This window comes from Elephantulus edwardii, unplaced genomic scaffold, assembly GCF_000299155.1.
Source record: "Elephantulus edwardii isolate Elephantulus edwardi_28Jun2011 unplaced genomic scaffold, EleEdw1.0 scaffold00127, whole genome shotgun sequence".
NCBI classification, from domain to species: Eukaryota; Metazoa; Chordata; class Mammalia; order Macroscelidea; family Macroscelididae; genus Elephantulus; species Elephantulus edwardii.
Window position 1 is genome coordinate 6,712,712 of NW_006399877.1, and position 20,518 is coordinate 6,733,229.

At 46.8% G+C, this 20,518-nt stretch overlaps 1 protein-coding gene across 1 annotated transcript in view; it reads left to right on the forward strand.

Annotated features, from left to right (window-relative positions):
* Positions 1 to 20,518, forward strand: part of USP40 (ubiquitin specific peptidase 40) — an 82,933-nt gene that overhangs the window by 48,077 nt on the left and 14,338 nt on the right. The window contains exons 18-28 of the mRNA XM_006893458.1: positions 1,059 to 1,116; positions 5,615 to 5,668; positions 7,339 to 7,427; positions 8,776 to 8,862; positions 11,674 to 11,710; positions 13,860 to 13,924; positions 16,421 to 16,495; positions 17,907 to 18,024; positions 18,232 to 18,326; positions 19,433 to 19,551; positions 19,973 to 20,038. Coding sequence (XP_006893520.1) covers positions 1,059 to 1,116; positions 5,615 to 5,668; positions 7,339 to 7,427; positions 8,776 to 8,862; positions 11,674 to 11,710; positions 13,860 to 13,924; positions 16,421 to 16,495; positions 17,907 to 18,024; positions 18,232 to 18,326; positions 19,433 to 19,551; positions 19,973 to 20,038 — 863 coding nt within the window. The remainder of the gene's footprint in view (positions 1 to 1,058; positions 1,117 to 5,614; positions 5,669 to 7,338; positions 7,428 to 8,775; positions 8,863 to 11,673; positions 11,711 to 13,859; positions 13,925 to 16,420; positions 16,496 to 17,906; positions 18,025 to 18,231; positions 18,327 to 19,432; positions 19,552 to 19,972; positions 20,039 to 20,518) is intronic.

Below are 20,518 nucleotides of genomic sequence, written 5' to 3' on the forward strand. Positions count from 1 at the left end.
GTGGGCTCGGACACTCACCGTGGGCTCGGACACTCACTGTGGGCTCGGACATTCACCGTGGGATCGGACACTCACCGTGGGCTCGGACACTCACCGTGGGGTCAGATACTCCCTGTGGGCTCGGACACTCACCGTGGGGTCGGACACTCACCGTGGGATCGGACACTCACTTGTGGGCTTGGACACTCACCGTGGGGTCGGACACTCACCGTGGGGTCGGACACTCACTGTGGGGTCGGATACTCACTGTGGGGTCGGACACTCACCGTGGGGTCGGACACTCACTGTGGGGTCGGATACTTACTGTGGGGTCGGACACTCACTGTGGGGTCGGACACTCACTGTGGGGTCGGACACTCACTGTGGGGTCGGACACTCACTGTGGGGTCAGGCTCTCACTCTGTGTGGTTGGGTGCTCACCAGGGGGTCAGATACTCACTGTGGGGTTGGGCGCTCACTGTGGGGTCAGACTCTCGCTCAGGGAACCCATCTCTCTGACCCTCGCGGGGGGCTGGAGGCGAGTCCTCTGTCATTGTGTCTGGTTCTGCCGTGCAGAGGCTGGAGTAGATGGTGCTTCATCAGCCTTACCCTATAACTCCACGTTTTTATACCTGAAGGAAAGCCAGAGCTCAGAAAGAAAAAGACCAGAATTTTTAAGTAGTGCCCAAGGATTGGTATAGATTTTCACATTATCCATGGTTCTGGCCCAGATGTACCATTCTTAACATAAAGAAATGCCCGGTTCATCTTTATTTCCTCTCATCAGAAAGGTCAGTGTTTGTCCACTTTTTGTCTTTCCAGCTGGAATTGTTTCATTGGTTTTCTGTCAATGCTTCTGTTTCAGTTCACAACAAAAATTGAACTGTTCAGTTCTCTGGGTGTTTTGAGCTTAGGAAAAGAAAATGAAATTCAGGGATGGAAAATACTTTTTCCAAATAGGCAAAAATGTCAGTAATTGATTTCTCAAGTCTTTCTGTGCATACATTGACATGCTTCATTTTCATCTCCTTCCATTGTTTCAACTTATACACAGTCATTAGTTTATTTCTCTATTTTAGGTGGTGCTTGATATTCGAATTAAAGCCATAGAGGAATTAAAATTAATGAAGGAACTAGGTAATCATTTATGTTTGCTTTTGATTTCTTGGTTTACTTTAGTTTTGTTTTTATTTTAAAATTAAAATATATAGATATATGTGTGTATATACATGGAAGAGTACAGAATAATTGAGGGAAAGTCATGCACCTACCACCCAAAATGGACAGATGTTAACATTGTGTCATGTGTTTGTTATTTTAAACATCACAAAAAAAATGCCAGTCCCCCACGAGCTGCTTCTCAGAAGACCTGTGCTTTCCCCTCCCCAGAGCCGCCCAGTATCTAGTTTGTGTGTCCATATCATGTTAGATGCGTTGTATCTGTGTATGTATTCATCTGCATATATTTCTTAGATTTACATAAATCCTATCACGGATAGAGCATTCTGCAGATTAAGTATTTGCTCAGTATTGGATTTTCCTTAATAACTTTAGTGAAGTATAATTTATTGATCACGAATCTCACCCATTTTAATAGTTTTTCTGTAAATGGACAATTTTTGAACTATTCACACAATCCAGTGTTATGACATTCCCGTCCTCCCAGAAGACCCTGGAGCTTGTTTTAAGGGAGCTCCTCACAGCACTGGTCTGTGTTGGGACTCGGGACGTTTGCTTTTTCATGCCATTTTACATAAATAGAACCTTGATTATGTCTGGTTTCTTTCCTGTAGTATGTCATTTTTTGAGGCTCTCCCTGTTTAGCATGCCTCAGTACTTTGGTCCTGTTTATGAGTTGTTCCTCTTAGATTCTGCTGTAGATAGAACATGTTTTGTTTATTTATTCACCAGTCAGTGGACGTTCAGATATTTCCATCTTTGCACCTTTACACATAATCCCGCTGTGACCATGGGCGTGTCTGTGAGGACCTTGGCTTTCACTCTGTGAAGGAAATATTAGGACTGGAATTGCTGAGTCATGTGATAACTGTGTGTTTACCCTTTTGAGGAGCTGCCAGACCACCTTACCTTTTTAAGTGGTTATTTAGAAAAAAAGAAGTAAACAGAGGAGACTCTTTGTGACTCACGAAGCCTGAGTTCCCATTGGAGCTATATAAAGGGACCCAGCACATAGAAATAGTGGTTACATTTTACTAGATTGACTTTCAGTAAAAGAACCAAGTTATTTCAGTGGGAAAAGTAGATTTTCAATAGAGAATGCACAAATAGATCACAATAGGACGTGAGCTGCTGGCACATCCAAAATCTAGGTGAGCCTCAGAAACACACCAAGCGAATCAACCACAGGAGAAGGTGTGCTGTGTGCTTCTGTTTCTGTGGAATTCTAGAAGAAACAAGTCTATGCTATAGTGACAAGAGGCAGGCCAGGGGAGGAGGTGTGATGGTCCCCCCAGTGCAGTGGTGGTGAAGGAGGTCATCGAGCTTTGATTTGCGGGGATAATCTGGATGCTGCTGTAGTCATCAGACTCATTGAACTACATAGTGGCTGCATTTTATACTTACATTATTGCCACTAAAGTTGATTAAAGTACATCATGGATTAAAGTGAGGGAGTCATTATCTCTCTCCATAAAGCTCCTTTCTCCTCTCTGACTCTTGGCTCTCTCCACACTTTCTGTGGCTGGGGAGCTGCTTGGCTGGACATCAGCGTGAGCACATGACCCCTCTACTCCAAGCCCTTCAGTGCTTTTCCGTTGAATTTAGGCCAATTTCTTGGCCTCGCCTGCAGCCCTGACCTCACCTTCCCAACCTCCTTCCTGTTTGCCTGCAATGTGCATCCCATCTTCCCACAGGGACACAGAGCCTCCCCACGCACACACTTACCCTCCCGTGGACCTCTCTTCCCTTGGTGCTGTCATTCGTTCATCTGGTGTCTTCCACCCCTGCCACTCAGCCCCCATCCATCCATGTATTACTCTTCCCCAGTACCCAGTGTCTTTCCTTCAGGTCACTTGCTGTCATGGCCCCGGCAGTGCCACCCTGGACATCTGCCTGACACCATCAGACACGACTGAGGCCAAGCTGGGGTGGTGGACTTCACCTGCATCTCAGCTGCTGAATAGTACCTGACAGGCACAGACTTACACAGTACATGCTTGTTGAATGAAAGCTAAAATGTCTCAAGGAGACAGTTTTTATTTAACATGAAGTTTTAAATGAGAAATTTTCTTAGGTGCTGTTTCAGCCATCAAAAAATTATCATTAGAATTGTATACCAGCTTCACATTACAATAGTATAAAATAATAAACTTAGACCTCTCAGAAGTTCTGCCGAAGTCTAGTAAAATAAAAATTTCTAAGGTCCATGCTATTTTTAACAACTCAAAAATACACCTGAAACTTGTTACATCGAGTTGGAACCAACTCATAGCTGACCCTCCAGCAAGTTTTCAGAGGCTGTAAATCACATAGAAAGAAACTGCCTATCTTTCTCCCTCGGAATAGCTAGTGGATTCAAACTGCCCGCCTTTGGGTAGGCAGCGTAACTGTCTACCAGTGAGGCTGTCTGCGCTGGGCCGTCACCTTACAAGGGAATCCTTATCAAGAAATCTGGACAAAAAAAAAAGAAATCTGGACAAAAGCTTGATGTGCTTCTACCACGACAAGGACACATGGGGTCCAGTCCACTGATGGGCATAGAAGCCACCTCGTGTTTTAAATCCTGATGACCTTTGCCTTGTACAGTCCTCGGAGGCAGGGACTTCAGTTTCCTTGGTTTGATAACAACTCTCCAAACATGATTCGGGTTTTCGCTCTGATGGTGTTAGTTGTGAATACAGACTGGTGGGCGCTCTCCTCAGTCGACACATCAGGATGGAATCAGCTGGCAGACAGGACAGCGGTGACCAGTCAGTCATGTCAGCCTATCTGTCTGAGATTGCTCACTGTTCGTCTGTTCATCTCACCACTTAGACAGCAGAGCGTGTGGTGACACTGCCTCCCTGTCTCTGACAAATAAATGTGATATTTTGCAAAAAAAATGAGCAAACACAGAAGGGAATTGGCCAACACAAACAAAAGTGCCGCCAAGAAGCAAGTGTTTGGGGTGAGAGGGCGGAGCTGGCGGCAGAGGAAGTTCGTTGAGGCGAGGCCCAGGCTTTCTGCAGCAGCGAGGCATGAGGATGCCCCGGAGGAGGTGGCCGCGGCCGCAGCGCAGCACCACACGCGCTCCCGGAACTGCTTCGTGACCTTGGAGATGCACCAGACGGCATGTCGGAAGCTGCCCAGGCCACGGAGTCGCACAGCGTCTGGAGGAAGAAGAGGCACTTGCTTCCGTATTGCTGACCCATATCCAGTGTGCGATATTCAGAAGCAAGCCAGCCTTGAGTAAATTCCTTGTTTAAGTACTTTTGAAGGTTGGTTATCTTTTTTTTTTCAGTGAGGAAATACTTTGTCATTGTTTCTATAGTTTTAGAGTGTAAATATTAATGTTGCTGGGATTAATTTTCCATTTTCATACATATATAATCAACAATAATGGAGTTTTTAGTCTTTTGGTGAATTTGTGAAAAGACAGAATGATCATGTTTTTTTCCAGTGCAGTAAGACAGCTGTGTGACTTCCCTTTCACACGGCCATGTTTGTAGTTACACGGGCAAGTTGAAGGGGTCATAGATTTGATTTTACTTGGATCCACAGTTCAGCACCCGTGGAAGCAGACAGAAGGTCAGGTGACATGATGCCTTGCTCAGATCTGCTGCAGAAGACCTCTTTAATGCGGTAAAAAGCAAAAGGTGTCACCCTAAGGACCAAGCGCGTCCAGCCCAAGCCGTGATGTTGGCTTAGTGGTAAGGAATTGTGCTGCCAGCCCAAAGGCGTGCGGTTCAAATCTGCCACCTGCTCTGTGAAAGATAGGCAGGCTTGTCCTGTACTATTAACTGTCTCTGAAAACCCACTGGAGGGGTTAGCTGTGGCTCGATTCCGACTCTGGGACGTAATAGCAACAACATACACAAGCATAGAGAGCTCTGGTGGCTTACTGGAAAAAGAGTTGCACTGTAACCGAAAAGCACACAGTTCATATCTCCCAGCTGCTCCGTGGGAGGAAGGTGGGAACTCTCTTCCCATGCAGGTTACTGCTTCTGAGGCTCTTCTGGAGGACCAGCCAAGAGTCCATTCCAACCTGATACCTAACAACAACATGGGTGTATAAGCTGAACAGTTCATAAGGGAGACTGGCGAACAGTTGATACCTTTGAGTGGTGTTAATGAAATGTCTGTGAAATTGTGTTAATGTCATGTCCGTATCGTGGACTGCCGAGAGACCAGGCAAAACTACCTTAGAAATACAGCCGCGATGTTCCATACAACCGAATATGGCTGTCACTCACCGACTTGGGACATAAGATTTAGAGGGACTGGTCCTGGAGAGGGCCATCGTGGGGGAGAGCGACATGGTGGCTCACACCCAGCAGTGACTGTCAGCATTACCGTCTGTTACACATTGGCACACAACGACCTGTATTATTTTGTTTATTGTATTTTGCTGCTCATTAACACAGTGAAACGTCTCCTTAGTTGTCGAGTTCATTAACCTCCTGCTTTTTATTTGTAGCGGAGAACACCTGTTTGAGACCTCTTGATAGAAATGGGAAGCTGCTTTCTCCAGGTAAGTTTTATTTAGAGGCTGTATCATCATCCGGCTAACTGTTCCTTGTGGTTATTGACACAGCAACTCTCTGTCTTCCTCAGAAAAACAAAAAAATATCAAAACATTTTACTAAAACATAAGATTTGCAGAAATTAACAGACAAGCCATACAAGATGGTCACTAGCATCTTTTTGAAAAGAAGGAATGACACTTTCCAGCAAAGCCTGCATAGCACGGGAGGGGGTGGTGGTCACCTAATGGTCTCTTTTTGGTCAGTCAGACGTGTGCTTTTACAGTGCTGAGATGAAGCTGGACTTAGCTGGAAGGTCTCTTCTAAACAACAGTTGGTTAGCTGCTTTTAACCAGTGCAATTCCATCGTCACAGAAAAGGAGGAAAGGAACCCATAAATTTAGAATAAAAATATCTGCACCTAAAAACAATAAAGAAGAACACTCGAATCCCTATAGCTCACCTGGTCTACTGCCTTTATTCCCAGTGCTGTATGCTTCAGGCGTGATGGGGAGAAGTTAATAAATGCAAAGAGGGACCTCTGCTTTTATACTTTCCCCACAGTCCAGGTGCCACTTGTAGCCCCTGCTCGTGCTTTTCTGAGTCTGGACAAGACAGGTTTCCCCACTGCACTTAGTTGCCAGGCGGCTGAAAGCGTCGGCACTTTTGTTAAGTAAGTTTCTAAGACTATGTCCGCTAAATGCAAATAAAAAATGAAAGCATTTTAGGAGAACAAAAGTGATGCATGCTTGATTCCATGGAGTTCCACACAGTTCATGGCACATCCCGTTCTCCAGCTGTGCTTGCAGCTTGGTTTCCTTGGCCCTCAGCTGTTCCCTACATTGTTTGCTAATGGACCGTCTAGACTTGAAACCTTTAACAAGACCTGGAGCATTGCGGGGCTGCCTTTCACACTAGCTGAACACACTCTTCCCAGCTTGTCCACGTTAGGAGATTTTTAGGAACTGCCATTGGAAGGAATAGTTAGAGTGTCAAAGTCTCTCCCTCACTGGGGGGATCTCCAGGGCCAGCAGTGACCACATGAAAATAATGGACATTGCTCCCATCTGGTCAGCCAGCACCCCCTGGTTTTCCAGGTGACATGCAGGGCAGCTTGGCCACCTTATCACATCCCAAGTTCAGCCTCTGGGATCATCTGGAGACCAGTCTTTCCGATGAAGAGACCCTCATTTTAGTCAAGATTATGATCTAGTTGTAATAGATTTGTAGCCTTATTTCTGAAATGGTTTTAAAATTTGTTTTGATAATACCAGTTATGGCCTAGTGCTTGGCCCTCAGTTCTGTGATTCACTTCTGTCTGTCTGGTTCTTGGACAGACCTCATTATGGATTATAGTCACCGAACAGTTTCGAACTTGGAAGAAATTAGTAGATCACTCAGAAATTATCAATTCTTGAATGTCTGGCTCTCACTCTGTGTAAACCACAACACTTTGGATAAGTCACTTTTAGTGGGTGTAAATCTAGAAGATACGTAGCTGCTTCTTAACTTTCTTTGCACAGTTACACAGATAACAGTATGGAAATTGAAAAACATAACATTAATATATTTCACCTTTCTGCATGACACACTACTTGTATTGTGTTTCTTCCACTCTTCTTTTTCTCTGAGAGGTGGGAATTAACAGTACTCCTCACGTGACGGTGATCCTTTGCAGTGCCAGACAGCTACACTCTGAAGGAAGCAGAGCTGAAGATGGGAAGTTCTCTAGGACTGTGTCTGGGGAAAGCACCGAGCTCCACTCAGGTGAAACAAAGCTGCCAGCCGGAGCAGGGAGCAGACTCAGCCATCACGTCTGTCATTCTGTAACTTTGTAATTTATGCCTAACTGCCACATTAATTTTTATCTAAAGGGTTTTCGTTTGATTTCTTCCTTAAGAATACACACGTACTGGGATTCAGTTTTTTAAAAAGCTGTCAAAGCATTTGTTTAAGACCCATTGCCAATGAAAAGGTCCTGGTAAAGGGGGGATCGTCACGACTCAGGGGTTCTATGTATTGTTTACTCACCTCTTCTCCCCTCGTCCTGCCCCCACATTTTACTGTCTGAAGTTAAAGGGCAGCTTACAGTTGGGGACATGCAGTGGGGCTGCCCAGAAGTACTTTCTACACCCAGTAAGGAGTCTGGCAAATTGGCATTTTCAGGTTGTTGAGTGTTTTGACGTTTAACTTGGTTTGCTCCTGCAGCCATGCAGTATTCTCACCACCCGCTTGGTCTTTGTCTACTTTCTACATAAAAACCATCAAAGTTCACCTTTGCCTTGAAACCCTCCTTATTTAACCAACTTTGATTACAGTCTGGAAGGCAGAAGGATACCCTTTCCATTAAAGCCCTGTAGCAGGGTGTTCGGGTCTCTGGCCAGCTCTTCCCAGCCCCTGTGTCCACTTCACAGGTTGCCCTGGTTTTTTCTTGCTGACCTCAAGAGAACAAGTAGCGCGAGACAAGCTGACAAGAGAGCAGACTTATGAAACTGAATTAGAAAAGACGAGGTTACCAGTGACCCGCTGAAAAGAAGTCAGATTTCTGGTTTTTCCTGTGGGGTCTTGGCAATTCTAGTTTGTATAATCCCTGTTGTTGTGTGCCGTGTGCCGTCCCATAGCTGACCGTCTGGTGGGTTTTCAGAGGTAGTTAGTCACACTTAGGAGATTGCCCATCATTTTCCCCCAAGAACAGCTGGTGAATTTGAACAGTGTGCCTTTAGAATTGAAATGCAGCTTCTTACTCCTACCCCACCAGAGCTCCCTAGGAAAAATTGATAGCTGAAGACTCAGAAAAAACAGTGCTTGATGGGTACGGTAATTACAGACTCCCCTGGGCAGAGATTGAGACAGACGGGTGTCAGAACAGAACAATGTCTTGAGAGCTGCCGGCGGGGAGCCAGGCCAGCCTGATGAAGGGCTCAGTGCTGCCCTTGGCCCAGGCCCCTGCTTGAATCCTAACACTGTGTCACTTAGCCTCGCCTAGGGTTTACATGGCATGAGGTTTCTGTTTGTTTCACAAATCCCTGTTTTACTGTTGGAGAAGTAAATGATGCTGTCACCTTTGTACAATGTTCTCACTCATTTGTAACTTGGGCCTGTGCTTCTGTCATAGCTGTTGCTCTTTTTCACAACGGGGAGTGACTTTCAGCCTGGGACCGAGATGGCCATCACAGTGGAGGAGACAGCGTCTGTGAGAGATGTAAGGCGTTTTGTTTGGTGGCCTGTGGGTGGTGAGTCTAGAGAGAAGAGGTGACCTGTGTTAGGGCTTGAGGCCTTCTTACCAGGCGTCCAGCATGTGCTTTAAATAATGATGTGTTCTCGCTAAAGAAATAGTTTTGAACATGAAGATTGGTAAACCAACTACAGTGGTTTTGGTTTGGAGTTTTTCCCCCCCTTTTATTAGTGTGTGTGTGTGTGTGTGCGCGTGTGCGTGCCGTCAAATCGGATCTGACTGGCACAGGAGATTGCCCCTCCTTCTCCAGTAAAGGATCTGGTGGGTTCGAACTGCATGCCTCTGGGATTGCAGTGCAGCTTCTTGCCACTAGGCCACCAGAGCTCTCTCCAACTACAGTGTTCTAAACGAGATTGCTGGGTGTCGTTATTTTTAATTTCTGATTTTTAGCACCATGTGCTTATTGTAGCAATTTGGAATATGCAGAAATGGATAAAAATGAAAATCTCTTTCATGTCCTATTCCTGTCACTTGGCGTCTCTTCTGATGTTTGTTTACACACATCCACACCCACACCGCCTCCCTGGCCTGTTTGCTGGTCCTCAGATAAGGCAACTGTGGCAGAGGTTTCTCGCCAGCAGCAGCACAGACTCCTGCACACTCACGTGCTGGTTCTTCCGTCCCCTAAGCCTGGGAGAGTACAGGCCTCTCTGGGTGCAGCTTCAGTATAGGCCCTCTTTTATGGGATTGTGTTTTCATTGTCATTTTCTAAACAATCAGTGTATGATTACATTTTAAAGTCTTTTTATATTTTTCTTTAATAATTTTTTTAATTGTAATCATTCATAATTGCACATTTTAAGTCCTCCCTTCCCTCTCCCCCCGTTCACTTTTTTTTTTAATACTCATTCATTGCTGCACCAACATTACCAACAACCCCCCAATCCTCTTTACAGTGATATATCTTATACGTATAATGCCTAATCATATATACATTTTAGACAGTTCTTTCTTTCCTCTGTTCCAATGCAGTAGGCTTTATCTGTCCACTCTTATCCTGTTCTTCTCCCAACTCCCCATGTCAACCTGTTTTATAAGTGCTGCTGTGCAGTATTTGGCCATCTATGAAGGAGACATCTCACTCAGCATGATGTGCTCCAGGGCCCCCCATGTTGTGTCATGTTTTACAAGTTTGTTGTTTTTTATTGCTGCGTAGTATTTCATTGTATGAAGATACCATAGTTTTTCTATTCATATATTTGTTGATGGGTAAAATTTTCTTCTTCATTATATAAGTAATTAATACTATTTTAAACACAAAGGGAAAAAATCTTCTGGTCCAGGACCCCACTCCAGCCCCTTCCCTAGAAGTCACTGTTGTCACCAGATTGTATCTTCCTCTCCACCTCGGCCTAGAGCTTTGTAGACCCTTGCCCTATGCTTGAACTTTATGTTTTTACTGAAAATATTATAAAGTTGTGTCACGATTAGGGCATCTAAATCTCTCCTTATTTCATCTGTGTGGAGACAGCTCCTGGTTCATGTGACCAGATGCCCGTTGGTGGGTAGCGTGGTTGTCCACAGCTCTCGGTGGCAATGCAGTGGGCTCACCCTTACGCCCCATTTTCCCCAGTGTCGTGGAATGGAAATTTTCTTTCTTCCTTTGGCCAAGGTTTGTTAGAAGGTGTTTTCCCTGGAGAGCTTGGGGTTTTAATGGCCACGTTTGCTCGATGTGTGAGTGGTCAGCAGCGTGTGCCTTATCTCCTCCTCGGTGCCATGAGGACCTTGCTTGCGGGGATCCCCTGGGGAGCGTGGGGACAGCATGTCTCATCACAGATGTGTCTCCCATGTGCTCTTCCAGAGGGAACAGAGGGTAATGCAGGTCTGTAATAGCAGCCGAGTAACCACATCTGCTCAGACACTAACACAGCCCTCAGAAGAAGAGAAAGCGGCAGGGGAGAAGCATCACTTTTAACTAAATCCTGCAAACTCCAGAAGTGGGCTTGTCCCCCTTCCTGAACTGGCCTTACCTGCTTCTTTAGAGTGACCCTGTGTGGTGCAGGTGGTTAAGCTACTAACGGAAAGGTTGGTAGTTCAAATCCACCCAGAAGTTCCTCCGAGAAAAAGCCTGACAGTCCATGTCTGTAAGATCACAACCCCTGAGAAGTTAGAATTCAGCACTGCTCTGAACCATGAGTCAGAACTGACAGCTATCCTCTTAGAAGCATTGAATTATTGTTCTGTTACCTCTGTTTATATTAATCTATTTGAGAGTGATTAGTGTCATGCATAAAGCTTTGTCTCTCATCCTTTGAGCATATTGCTAGGGGAGGCTATTCCTAGGAGAGGGACATCATGATGGAAAGGCAAAAGAAAAGAGAAGACCCTCAAAATAGATGGATGGACACAGTCACTGCCCCAAGGGCTCAAGTGTGTCAGAGTTGACGAGGACGGCACAGGACAGGACAGGGCTCAGATACGCTGTTCATAGGGTCACTGTGAGTCATGCTCGACTCAGCAGCACTGAACAACGACACAGCACTGCGTAAAGGAGCTCTGATGGCTTAGTGGTCAGGAATTACTCTGTCAGCCCAAAGGCTCACGGTTCAAATGCACCAGCTGCTCCACGGGAGAAAGATAGGTAGTCTCCTTCCACGCAGTTTACATCTTCTGAAAACCCGCTAGAGGGTCAGCTGTGAATCTGTTCCAACTCAGTCACACACGACAGTTAGAAAAGCAAAGCATAAATAGGCCCAGAGTCCAAAGCAGAGTTTTCACAGCACTGCAGCTCAGAAACAAAACTAACATTGAGCTGATTTTTTTTTTCCCCTCTGACAGTGTTTGAAGATGATGCTGGAGAAATCTGGCCTGTCAGGTAAGTTCCATATCATGGATGTCATCTGGTCCTTTTCTTAAATAAATTATCTATAAACGTAATGAATCCTTTTCTGACACTTTCCAGGGTTGTCCCTTTCTGCTTTGAATTTCTTTGTACATAATGAATTCTCTTGGTTCTTGCAAGTGAAATATGAACTAGTAGTAACTTAGTTCTGAGTAAAGAGCCTATGTAAGAACTAGCAAAGGTAAGAAAGGCACAACCAAGCCTGGTGCTCTGGCATTACCCTGCTTGGGCACTGATTTTCCAAACATGTTACTGATCCGTAGTGTGAGTGCACTGTGCAGTGGTGCTGGGAGTGATGTAGGTTAGAGGTATGTGGTGGAGGCAGGAAGGAAGGTGCTGGTGACTGAGATGGCAGAGGAAGTGGGGGCGGGAGCGTTAGAGGAAGGTGGGGGGAGGTGGTAACGGAGGTGGTGGTGGCAGAGATGGTGGAAGTGATAGTAGTGCTAGTGGAGGAGGAGGAGTTGGTGGATTTGGAGGTGGTGGTGATGGCCGTGGAGGTGACAGTGGTGGTAATAGTAGAGGCAGTGGGGAGGTGATTGATGGAGATCACAGTGGTGGTGGAGATGGAGGGGGTAGAGGATGGTGACGGTGGGCTTGGCGGAGGTGGTAGGAGGTGGAGGCAGTAGAGGTGGTAGAGACAGTATCAGCCCGGGCGAGCACCAGGCACTGGCTGGCTCACTTAGCAAGCTGCTGTGCTGTCTGGGTCTGAGCTGGAGTTCTTCCCACGCTGTGAGATGAACTAATGTTGGCTAGTCGTATTGGGGGTTTTTGAGGTACTTAGAGTAACTAAAAGCATTGCTCTAAGTCTTCTGATTTCAAACTAGAATTAAGGGTAAGAGCGGGTTGTGTTGTGGTGAGGGTTCCGCCTCAGAGCAGATAGGCTCAGTCTGTGCTGTCCTTTGACCAGGGCAGGTTTGGGAGGTAAGTCTTTGTATGGCATGCTAATAAACACTGCTTAATTTTTTCTTCTGTTTGACTCTCTTGAAACATCCCCCCCCAAAAAAAAAATAAAATAAAATGTTATCAAGGTAGCAAAGATGCTGAAAGACAAAAACCCAATTGAGCAATTGAACATTTTTTTGTATTCTTTTATACCACTTTGATTAAGCTGCTATTAAGAATGAACTCTCACTTTGTTACAGTGTAACTTGTAAACAGACTAGGATGGGTTTTGTTGTAAACCTTAGCCCTCCTTAGAGATCAGTGTAGTCATAGGAGTCCTGGTGGTGCCGTTGCCTTTTCTCAAGTGCCCAGCTGTTAACTGAACACTGAGGGAGAGAAGAAATGTGTCTGTTTGTCTGGTAACAGTTTCTCATCTGATCATCTCCTGGCTCTGGAATCAAAATCTAGTCACAGCTTGAAAACCTCCAAAAGGTTTTCAGAGGCTGTGAATCACACAGGAAGAGATTGCATCTTTCCCCATGTGGCAACTGGTAGGTTCGAACCACCTTAGAAACCCTCTCAATACGTTCTCCTGTGTTCTGTAGGGTCATTGTGCATCACGCTTAATCGCAGTGGGTTTGGTTTGATCCTTTACATACTGTTAACAATAAATCGCAACACTGTAGGGATTTTAAAAGGACTATGTGTGTGTATTTTCATATACGTTTGCCTTTATGTGAGATAGATAGATGAGAGAGAGAGAGAGTGAGTGTGTTTCTACATGTAAATACCAGAAAACATTGCCGTGGAGTTGCTTCCACCTCATAGAGACCCTCCACTGAATTTCCAAGGCTGTAAATCTTGTTTTTCTCCCACGGAGCAGTTGGTGGTATCAAACTGCCAATCTTTTTCTTAGCAGCTTGATACTTCACACCCTGCATGACAGTGCTCCTTACATGTAAATAAAAAAGTATAAAATAAATTGTGTATAATCATAGCAAATGTTTTCTTCCCAAGCATACGTTCTTGGTGGAAGAGACCAGATACCTAAACTGAAGCAGCACTGTTTTTGTTTTGTTTGTATCACTCCTTCCCTGGAAGAGATCATTTTTAAAATTAATTAATGATTATTAGCAGACGAAAACTTCTTTGGTATTTATCTGTTCATAAGGCTCGGTCTGACAGACCCTTAACCTAATGCTGTGTGTTGTCCTTCACACTGATTGTGGTTTCTTCGTAGGGGACGCGTGGCATTTGCGAAGAATGGATTGGTGTTTCGAGGCGGGGGAGGCATTATGTGACGAAGTAAGATTATTGCTGTGTGTTTCATGCTTAAAAATCAATCTTTCTTTTCATACAGGATCCCCTCTCCACTTGTGTGAATAAATTCTAGCAAAAACTTTTGATCAGTATCTTTAAGCTGCAGACCTGTGTGGACAGGCCTTTTCTGTTTTCCTTCCTGTGGTTTGTCAGATTAGAGGAGAGTTCTCAGCCAGCATGATACCTCTGGCATCGGATGGGTTTTCTCTCGGTGCCAGAGAGTGAGACCCTTCAGAAGGAGCCGAGCTTCAGGGGGAGGCAGGCAGCAGAGACGAGAACTTAGGAAAGAATTCTCCTGAGTGGTACTTGGAAGCTTTGAGAGCTGAAGGTTTTCATCTGAGTTCACTTGTAAGTTCATGAGGGCGCAGTACATCTTGTTGTTGTTTTTGTTAAGTGCCGTTGAGTCGTAGACGACTCATAGCGACCCTGTGAACGAAAGACTGAACACTTTGGTAACTTTAGTCGTTTCTCCATGTTCACAGCTTTCGGAGGCAAGCCGTTTCGGAAGTGGATGCCACTCCTGCTTCTAAGCTTGTTTTAATCAGGGAACTCCACCAAACACTGTCCAGCATGGGTAACCATTCTTGCATTTGGCACATCAGTGTCACAGTTTTTAGCATCACAGCAACCATGAGTTACCTCTGTACAGCAAATGGACAGACCAGTGCTATGCCACTTAGAAGAGTGTTTGACAAAAAACAATTTCAAACCAGTTCATCTTAACAAGCAGTAATTTAGACTCTGGTCCAAACAGCATCTCTGGATCTAGCCGTGTTCTGGGAAGCCTCAGGTATGGTGTTCTGACAACACAATTGGAATCCAGGGTGGCCTTCTCTCTGGCAGGCCTCATCGCCCAGGAACTGCTGGTCCACACCACAGTGGAAGCTTTTGTGGGAAGTTGTAAGGAGCTGCAGTTAGCTGCCCTGTTCCTTAGGATGTCTGTCTTTCTGCTCAGCAATGGGCAGTGCCATTAAACATCAGCAGAAGGTCAACTAAGCAGGTGCACAGAAGCCTTCCACTGGTCACTCTGTGGTCAGTAAATCAGTATGGACAAGCCCAGGAGTTTGGCGTCCTCCAGTGAGAAGTGGGCCCAGAGCACAGCAGGACATGTAATTGGATGTCAGAGGAGTATATTTGTTCACACAGGTTTAACATTATTTTCGCGATTCGTCCCCAACTCTGCTGCCTTCAGTTGATCAAATAGCAAACCCAGAACCAGGTTTTTCTTCCCAGTTACGCCATCTGTCCTCAGTTGTTCCCTCTCCAACATAAACTGTGGCTGGTCCTGCTTACCTTTCTTGGCCCTGCCTCACCTGGGCCTTCACAAGCCAGCAGCCCTTCCATCTTCCCCCCCCAGCTCCCAGTCTCAGTCACACAGCAGCCAGCCGGGCCTGGCATCCCCACTCGCAGCCGCGTGGGTGGCCGCCAGCCGCATCTCGCAGGATACGTCTTCAAAATCACTAGTGGCTCCTTTGACCACGGTGAAACGCCTTCCTCTCTCCTGCTTTAGTCGGTCCGTGACCCCCACACTTCCAATCTAGTTTTTCTTCTGCCACTTTCATCTGGTTCTTCCCACGCTAACCATTCTAGTCTCTCAGCTTTTCACCAAAACAAACCACAGTGCTTCTCAGCCTTGGCTTCACCCTCATTTTCTTCATGAGGAAAACCCTGTTTTCTTGCCTCCTCTGTCTAAATTCGATCCACCTTTTTGGTCCTGACTAAAGTGCCATCTTCCATAAGACATTCTCTTCGTTGCTTGTCTCGTCCGTTTCCCTTCCCCCTCAATTTTGATGATGCAGAAGCGTTTATATCACGCAGTTTAGTACATCATGATCTAATGCTTTTATTACTTTGTATTTCAGTGCCATCAGATCTCCTGTGACTTGTAGCACCCTATGATTTTCTATAGTCTTTTTTACTGTCTCTTCAGTATCTGCTTTATTTGTTTATTTTTTGGAATCGTTGTTATGTGCTGTCGGGTCAGCTATGACTCATAGTGACCCTATGCACAGTAGCTCTGAATCCTGTTCTATCCTGAGCCGATCTCACTGTCTCTGACGCACCTTCCCTCGTTACCCCAGATACTGTGTCACTCCATCTAATCCAAAGTCTTCCTCTCCTACACTGTCCCTCTACCCTTCTAAGCACGATATCCTTCTCCAAGAACTGGTCCCTCCTGGCAAAATCCCTAAAGTACATGAGACAGGGCCTCAAAATCCTTCCTCCACGGCACAGCTTGGTTTCACCCTCTCCGAGACGTTATCTGTTAGTTCTTTTGGCAGTCGATGGTATGTTCAGTGCTCTTCTCTAGCACTACAACGCAAAGCCATCGATTCTTCTGTCTTCCTTAGTCATTTTCCAGTTCTCAGATGCATAGCAAGTAATTGAGAAGAAGTAAGTAGAATAGTTACATCAGGTTAAAAATCTTCTCATCTGTTTATTCCTATCAGAAGGCATAAATGTTAAATGTCTGTGTTCCAGGATGCGACGCTGAAGGAGCTGAAGCTGTGTTCTGGAGACACTTTGGTTGTGGTGGAAGGGACGCTGCCTCCCCCGGTAAGGGCTGATTTCTGGGTAGAGACTTCACACAGCACGTGCTTTCTGATGACACAGAGGGTTCCTCTTACTGTGGAAAACGGTGGTGTGGTTGGTGACTGCCGTCGAGTCGAGTATGACTCACAGTGACCCTGTGAACAGAAGCCCCTCTATAGCTGTTGTCATTTGTCAGGGTTTACAGACTTTCCAGAGGCATGTTTAGAAAGTGGATGCCACTAAGAATACCCAGATTGTAACAGCCAAACTGCCATGCTATAGATTTTTGCATATGTCATCTGTAAAAACTTAAACTGAAGTTAACCATACACATTTTCTTGGTTACCTTTAATATCAATAAAATTAACAAATCAACCATATCTAAAATAAAATTTATCAAAATTTAACTCACCTACACCCTTATCATTGACTTTTTTCTTCTTATAAATTTTGCTAAATACGGATCCTTAATCCAGATTTCTAAGGATGAAATCACTAAGTCAGAAAGTATGAACGTTTTCAAGTCTTGAGGCTAGCTGTTGGCACATTGTTCTCTCCGAAAGGTGTGCACATTTGACTGCCCTTTCATAAAGGTGAGGGGCACTGGGGGGCTTAGCATATTGCTAACCAAAAAGGTTCCGAGTTGAAATCCACGAGCTGGGCCACATCTGCAGGCAGCCCGTCTCCACTCACTAAGATTCGTACCCTCAGAGACTTGACGGAGAGCCACGCTGAGTCCCATTTGACTTGATGGTGAATTTTAGGTTTTGCATAAACATTGTAGTTTTTAAAACTAGTATTGTTGTTTGAGGTTTTCCTGTAAAGATAAAAGGATAGAGCTGCAACTGTGGGGGGGGGGGGGGCACCTGGGATAGGTCCATCACTATCTGTCACACCGGTCAAAGCGGTGCCTCAACCAACAGCTTCTGGCCCTTGCCCAGTGCCCCCTCTTTCTGACCCCACACAGTGCTTGGTTTTGATTGTTTTTTTAAAAAAGAAAATATAATCTTGTCAGTGTCCCATAAAAATATTACCATAGCTAGTCAAACATGGATATTGCAATATGAAGAGTAACTGTTTTCTCTGCGTTATAAAATGTTAAAAGATTATCACACTGGATCATACAGAAAATGCCATTTTCCTCTCAGTAAAGACCAAGAGGACAGCTGGGTCCTGGCCTGTTTGCTGATGGCTGTGGGTCTGCAGATGGGGCAGGGCCTCCCAGAGGTGCAGGGTGACTTGGCCAGAGTTCTGGCTTTGGGAGGGTGGGTGGCGCCCCATGGCTCACCGCCTCATCCAGCCCAGGCCAGCGGCGGGGAGCAGGGCAAGAAAGCGCATGTTTTGTGGTATAAGTTATTACTGTCTTTAAAAAAAAATTTAAAAGAAAACATTTCAGAGCATCTGTAGCCAAAGAAGCCCTGCATCCCATTTTCAGGGTTTCCTGAAGGTACCCATCTGGTGGTACCAGTGTGAGGCCTCCTCAGGACACCACATGAGTCCCCAGGACCAGATGGACTGTCAAGATGGCGCATGGGAAGCTGCATCCCCCCGAGGTGAGCACAGGGTTGGTGGGACAAGGAGGCGGAACGCCCAGCTTATGAACTCGGGACTACCAGTGAGAGCCCAGCTGGCTGGCACGGGGGCACTAACGTGTGTGCGATTGTCGCCGCCTCCTGTGTCACTGTCATGGGACGAAGCCCAGACTCCCCGGTGAAGCACATCACGTTTCACTGGAGACGTCTCCCACCTGGTGTCCCCAGGTGTTCCTGACCGCGTGCACGTGGACGCTGCCCTGCGCCTCTTGGGAGACGTGGAGATCTCAGAAGATGCCACCGTGCTGGAGCTCAAGTCCCAGGTCAGCCTTCCTGCGGTCTGTTGTCGAGGGGCAGCGGCTGCTCCCGGTGAGATGGTAACGTTCTTTCCATCTCTTCCCTCTCTTGCCATCTGTTCTGATACGGCATGTGTCAGATGCCATGTTCAGGGGTGAGTCCCCGGCGGGCAGCCTCGCTCGCGTGCACGCTGGTCCTCTGGCGCCCTGTGGCCCTCAGCCCGTGACGGGCATGCTCTGTTTCCTTGGTAGACTCGCAGGGACCAGCCCCTCGGGCTCGTTGGCTGTCCAGGGAAACGTGGTTTAGTGAGGCATTTGTGCAGCGCCCGCAGGACTCTGCTTTGCATTGTCTTTGTATCGTTGAATCGGTTTCACTCCCTTAGTTGAGAGCTGTGGTTGCAGTTCCCCATGAGCTGTTCTGTCAGGATGCAGCCCTGGACTTTCTCTTGTTTTCTTATATATTAACGTCCTCCAAGTGGACAGTGGACCCATGTGATCCCACACACATACTGAGCAGGACGATCTGAAGTCAGAGCACCGTGCACCCCCACAGGCCAGTGAGGAAGCAGCCACACGTGCTGGGCTGGGTGAACGGCCCCTCCCTGCAAAGAAACCCCGCGTGTCCTTGTGGGGGAGAGACCCTCAGGAAGGCAGGTGCTTAGAAGCCGCTTGTTCTTGTGTTAGATTGAAAGATGGAAAATCCCCGAGTTCTCGGTCAAAGAGGTGTGAGTGATGGCACCTTATGGCTCAGACGTCATCAAAACCAGCAGCTGGGGCCGAAGGTCCACTCAGGCTCAGGCTGTTCCGGGGCCGAGCGGGCGCTGCTCACGGCGTCAGCGATGTCAGTGACGGCACCGACCGGACGAGGCCCAAGCTGCGTGAGCACAGCCTCTGCTCACGTGAATCGGATTTTTACTTTATTTTAAAAGTTTCTCTTTTCAAAACACAATGGTCAGGACAGTGCCTTTATCTCCAGTCGCGCCTCCTGGCTGATGGGAGTGGAGCCGAGTACAGCACCATCGGGATGCCTGCTCCCTCCCTGTCCGGTGCTTCATTCCTTTTTTCCCCATAAAGCAGTTTTTCTCAGTAGAGCTTCCTAGCATCACTTGAGTAATGTCTGCTGCTTCTCCTAGGCCATGAACTTGCCCTCTTTCTCAGAGCTGGGTGTCGCGTCCCCAGCTTTCCTCCGAGCCTGGACCGTGGAGAGCAGACGCCCAGGCAGGCTCTTGCGGAGCAGCCAGCAGCCGCTCAGGTAGGTTCCTCACCCCGAACCATCCCTCTCCTGCTCACCCGAGGGGCGGGCACCGAGGTGGCCCGGAGGGGCCAGTCCTTCCATGTTGCTGACTTTGACACCTTAACATTCATCAGTGAAGCATTGGAACCACTTCCACTTCCTTGATCAAGTATTGCTGTAACTGTTCGTAGCTGTTGAGTTGGAACCGACTGACTCGTAACTGATCCTCCAGCAGGTTATCAGAGACTCGGGAGGAGGTTGCCCAGTGTGTTTTTCTTCTGTGTTCCAAAGGTTGTAAATGGAATTTTAAATAGTTTTATGAAGTGTGTGGAATGTAATCTTTAACTTAAATAGAGAGCTCAAGACTGATCTGAAAAAGGCGCCTTTTTAAAAAGTCCGTTACCCATCCCTCATTGTCACCTTTTTCTTGCATCATCAGGGAATGCAGACTGGGAAGGAGGGCTGAGATCTGCCTGGAGCCTCTTCAGAAAGAAGAGAACCTGGGGTAAGACGGCTGCGTTGCCGTGTGCTGTGCACACTCTGCGTTGCACAGTCTGCTCTCACTGTTACACACACCCCTTCGCAGCACCACACACGGTCAGCTCTGGGCACACAGAGCCTCAGCATCACACAGTCTAAGTAGAACTTAACAACCGAACTACCTTAAAGCAGTGTTGTGAAGTCTGTTTGGACATCTGGTCCCTCAAGCGTCTTCCTGCCTGACAAGTCAGCGGGAATCGCCAGCTCTCGCCCACGGCGTCTTGAGCCCCAGGATCTTGGTGTGTCTGTGAGGTGCTTCTCCCGGGCTTTCGGATTTGCTCAGATGGTCTCGTGGCAAAGGTGGGTGCAGCAGCACCCTGTCACTGCCCAGTCGGGCTCACGGACAGACTTGCCAGGGGTTTGTCCCAGTCCCTCGTGTTGCCCGGTTGGTGGAGCAGTGTACTGGTGCTCACTGCCTGGCCGGCTCTGATGACCCGTCTCCTGT